Raw genomic sequence first — 5,110 nt, forward strand, 5'->3', positions numbered from 1 at the left:
ATCGTGGGGATGATATTGTATGTGTGAGTGAGTGAGTTTTTTTTTTCGAATACTAAGGAAATATTTACTCGTCTTTCAGTACAAGAAGCTACATGTACGTAAGCGAGAAAGTCGCTGGCATAGAAGCCGGTCACATCTGAACGTGGTCGCAATTACAAGGACAGATGTAGGGTCAACCGATCAATGTCGGCGCTAGCTTTAGTCAGTATATTGACCACTTTAATGTTGGCGACCAACAGCTGAACCCTTTCTATTTAGACTATATTTTCGCAGTCCATGTTTTATCTTGCTTCGCCTCTTCGACAATGGCACAAAAATAACATAAGTAACCCGATTTTATTTTCTAATATAATTTTATACTGTTGATTAGAATTTAAACTGGAGCGTTACGGTTCCGTGTTGACGAAGGTAACATTTATCGATTCATCCCGTCCTGTGTACTGATCGATCTTGAAGTGGGTATCACGCATCAATACCTTTTTTGCGACTTTGTGTGTCAGTTGGCAATGATCTTACTTAAACAAAACAGTTTATTTTAACCTGTTAACATTATCTAAAGCATAAGAATGTGTGGATAGTTTGACGTTTAACAGGATGGATTGCCGGGGTAAGAAAAACCTTTTTAGCTCCATGTTAATAGGATCAGTTGAGTTTTCATTTGATCAAAAAATTGCTTAAAGTATCAAATAAAGAAGAAATGTAACATCTGTTCGCGTCCTATCCTGCCCAATACTGTATCGGATTCAAATTAATGTATGTTTATAGAAAACAACACGGTACTAGACCATCATTAAATTTGTCTGTTTCCAAAATTTAAATGTTGAATAAGCAGGTTTTGAAGTTAAAATTGGGTTATTTTTACGTTTCACATGACTAGTTTCTTAAGTAAACAATTATTGCGTTACGACTGAAAGAATGGAATAGGATATCCACCGTCTCATCCGTTGGTAAAAAAAAAAAAATAAATAAATAAATATAGATACTGATGGGAGAAAATCTGGTGGGTCAGTCGGAGCATACTGCAAACAAATAATTTTTCAGGATGGTTTCGTGAAGGTCAGAGGAATCTTGGTATACTGATATATAGTATCACGGGATGGAATACAGAAGTGACAGCATTGGGTATCATTGATACATGTACAAAATATATAGCCAAGCAGTCATATAAGTTTATCATAAATGTTCTGTCATACGCATTACCGCGGCATATCCATGAAACAACGAATTTTTGGCAGTTAAAATAACACATGTATGTGGTAAAGATGGGCAAATTGTCAAGACTAAAGTTAATTTATTAATCACTCAACGGCAAAATAGCTGAATGCATTGATATAAATATGATCATGTAAGGGACACATTTCGGCCTTCTGTATAGTAGTCGCAACTTGACCGCGATGGTTGACCTTAGGCTGATTATTCATATCGAATATTTCATTATAGAAATCAAGGGTGCTTAGGATAGCCGTATATATTTATATGTAATTAGTTTGTATATAATGCAGTTTCAAAGTATATATACTTACATTTGATTAGTTAAAACTTTCCAATACACTAATTTATATTTACACAAGTTTACATTTCCTTTTTCTCGTGCATCTCGTGTTTTACGTACACTCCTTTTCAAAAATAGATTGTGCCTCATTATGTATTATAATACAAAGGTCAACCATCGGGGTCAAGTTGCGTCCACTATATATGGTATAACGTAAGCGGCTAAAGACAGTAACAGTTTAAATGCATTACACCGGTCGGCAGGACAACATACATGACACAGTTTAGTACGTTACTTGCTGTGGAACGTTTATTGTCATACGTCTTCATTACCATCCTATTTTGCTACAAGCTTAAGGAAAGTATTTGTCTCGCCTGTGGATCGAAACCACTTATTGCGCTCCTATGCATTTTCGGTTTCAAGGTTTTTTTTATTATTATATTATTAAATATGCTATGTTTCCATACGAACAAAACAGCAAGTGCAACATCTGGGTCTAAAAATAACTGCACAATTTGCTTTCATTTCCTATAACCTGCATAGAATCATACCTATTACATCCGTTTCAGGAAAGAAACCGTTGATTATCTATGGCGTGCTAATATCCCTGCAGATATGTTTTGTACTCGTCCTGCTGGTGTTTGCGGCTCGAGGTAAAGGTTACATGGACGACAGCGAGAAGGGGTCGGATATACCGTATTATGTTGGTGCCATTATCGTTGGTGTAGTGGTAAGTATGGTATTCAAATAGTTCCGGTTGTGTTCGAGCCTCTGCGTCTCTATGCAACATAAGTTCAGTAGATGACAGTTAAGCTAGTATGCAAAGTTTAATTGAGCTTGCAATACTGCACCGAATAACAGAAACTACTATCCGTTTTCTTTTAAATGAACAAACTTTAGAAAATCTGCCCCAGCTTTTCACCAACTTGGAGGAAGAAATGCAGAAGCATATAACTAGAATTCACATCCTTTTTTATTTCAGTATGGTTGCCTAGCAATATCTTCCTTTTTACTGGTAGTGTTTCAGGTCTTGGACGTGGAGAAAGGATCGGGTGTCATTGTAAGTCAAAACTCATTTATGATGCATTGACCTCCAGAAGTAAATACGCATTTATTTTAAATCATTTACCCATTTGTCGCTAGAGCGCGCAGCTTGTATACCCAATTCTTTATTTATATACAGAACAATAGTTTGCAAACGACAATTTAAGTAACAGAATAATTGAAATTTCCGAGTTTTGTTTTCAAACCACTTCGTATTTCTTTTCAGCTATGTACTGTTTGTGTGTTTGTCTACCTGGGGTTACCAGCATTCATTCTTGGTGTAATATTTTTATCTCTATTTGGACTTGCAAACTGCAAGAAAAACGAGAACACGACATACGATCTGAATGGGTTCTGCAGCTATGATACAAACATTGACAACAACTACAACACCGCTGTTGTGTGCTTAGTTATGGCCATTTTTCTTTTTCTGACAAATCTGGTCCATGTGTATTTATTGTGTAAATACGACGGTGAACTTGATGATGACGAAATTTACATTTCCGGTGGTCCAGCTTCCGGTAGCAGCGCAGGCGGAAGTACAGCTCCTAACAGTAGTAGATCGTCTGGAAGCAAAGGCGGGAATCGCACTCTTAGAATGATGGTGAGGGACAGAAAAATACGGAATGATGAGCAGAAACAACGGAGAATGAGTGTTCCTGAACACAAAATTATTCGAAAGTTCATACCTCGTTACTAGTTGGCTGCTGCATGCAGTCGCGGTGCTAACGTTGTTCTATAACATTTAACAGAACGGATAATTTGTAAATACTGAAGCAAATTTACAGGCAATGTGTTGCATTGTTATGTTACAGTCTTTCATGTGTATGACAAAAATATGTATTACCGTTTTTGAATTGTCGAGGTATCAGAACCTCTGCGATTTTATTTTTTCATAAATTATGAAACTGTGATTGTGCGTTGTGACCTTTGACCTGCTGGCCAAAAGCATACAACACACGTTTGACTAAATCCAAGCAAACAACAGGACGAGTTTCACTCTGTCTGTTATCCGTAAAATCGTCTTTTAGTACTTTATTCTTGGATTGCTTGATGGAAATCCTAAAGAATTCTCTGGTTTGAACGTTTGACGTACTGACCTCAAATCTTAGACCGAAGCATTCTTTAGTTATTTGGCAAAAGAAAGTTCTAAAGTTCTGGGTAAATGTGACCTTGACCTTTGACCTACTGATTTCAAAATCAAAAGGGGTCATCTGCTGGTCATGATCAACCTCTCTCTTAAGTTCCGTGATCCTAGGCCAAAGCATTCTCAAATTATCGTCCGGAAACAGTTTAACTGTTCCGGGTCACTGTGACCTTGACCTTTGACCTCAAAATCAATACGGGTCATCTGCTGGTCATGACCAACCTCCGATCATAGGTCCATGTATGTCAAAGGTCAAGATCACAGTGACCCGGAACAGTCTTGACTTATCATCCGGAAACAAACCGTTTAACTGTTCCGGGTCACCGTGACCTTGACCTTTGACCTACTGACCTCAAAATCAATAGGGGTTATCTCTCATTATCCTAGGCCATCTAACTGAAAGGTCAAGGTCACAGTGACCAGGAACAGTCTTGAGTTATCATCCGGAAACAAACCGTTTAACTGTTCCGGGTCACTGTGACCTTGACCTCGTGAGGTCATCTGCTGGTCATGACCAGCCTCCCTCACGAGTTATCATCCGGAAACCGATTGGTCTACAGACCAACGGACATACCGACTGACATCTGCAAAACAATATACCCCCTCCTTAGAAGGTGGGCATAATAAATATACAAGAGGGTCATGATGACCCTGGATCGCTCATCTGAGTAATATGAGCTACAGGTTTCAAATGTCAAACTTATGATAAAATATTAAGAAAGTCAGTAGGTCACATTCATGGTCAATGAAATTCAGTTTTACGATTGGTGTGCAAAACTGTGTAAGTCATCAAAATTTCAAGGCTGTATTTTAAACAAGAGGGTCATGATGACCCTGGATCACTCAAATGTCAAACTGATGATTTTTAGAAATTTTTTTGAAGATTTTCCGATGTACAATCAAGTAACCCCTGGGGCAGGGCCAATTTTACCCCGAGGGTCATGACTTGAACAAAGTTTGTAGAAGTCTACTAGGCAATGTTACATATGAAATATCTAAGATCTAGGCCTTCTGGTTTATTTTTAGCAAATTTATGAAGATTTCCCTATGTACAATCAAGTAACCCCTGGGGCTGTGTCAAATATCTAAGCTGTAGGCCTTCTGGGTTTTTTTAGAAAATTTTGAAGATTTTTCTATGTTCAATCAAGTAACCCCATGAGGCGGGGTCAATTTGACCCTGGGGGTCATGATTTGAACAAATTTTGTAGAAGTCTACTAGGCAATGCCACATGTCAAATATCTAAGATCTAGGCCTTCCAGTTTATTTTTAGACAATTTTTGAAGATTTTCCTATCTAAAATCAAGTGACCCCTGGGGCGGGGTCAATTTTGACCCCGGGGTCATGATTTGAAGAATTTTTGTAGAGGTCTACTAGGCAATGCTACATATCAAATATCTAAGCTCTAGGCCTTCTGGTTTATTTTTAG

General features: G+C 38.0%; 1 protein-coding gene across 1 annotated transcript; it reads left to right on the forward strand.

Moving 5' to 3' along the window:
* Window positions 1–454: 454 nt before the first annotated feature.
* Window positions 455–3,450, forward strand: LOC123553424 (uncharacterized). Its single transcript, XM_045343138.2, has 4 exons — window positions 455–607; window positions 2,062–2,222; window positions 2,475–2,552; window positions 2,763–3,450. Exons 1-4 carry the CDS (start codon window positions 595–597, stop codon window positions 3,234–3,236), a joined length of 726 nt encoding a protein of 241 aa, XP_045199073.2. The 5' UTR covers window positions 455–594; the 3' UTR covers window positions 3,237–3,450.
* The last annotated feature ends 1,660 nt before the right edge of the window (window positions 3,451–5,110 follow it).

Source organism: Mercenaria mercenaria, chromosome 4, assembly GCF_021730395.1.
Source record: "Mercenaria mercenaria strain notata chromosome 4, MADL_Memer_1, whole genome shotgun sequence".
NCBI lineage: Eukaryota > Metazoa > Mollusca > Bivalvia > Venerida > Veneridae > Mercenaria > Mercenaria mercenaria.

What these genes read in the sequence shown, in the direction of transcription:
- LOC123553424 (XM_045343138.2), top strand. An exon ending in CCATTATCGTTGGTGTAGTG is followed by an intron (nt 2,223 to 2,474) that starts GTAAGTATGGTA and finishes TTTTTATTTCAG; the next exon opens with TATGGTTGCCTAGCAATATC. An exon ending in AGAAAGGATCGGGTGTCATT is followed by an intron (nt 2,553 to 2,762) that starts GTAAGTCAAAAC and finishes ATTTCTTTTCAG; the next exon opens with CTATGTACTGTTTGTGTGTT.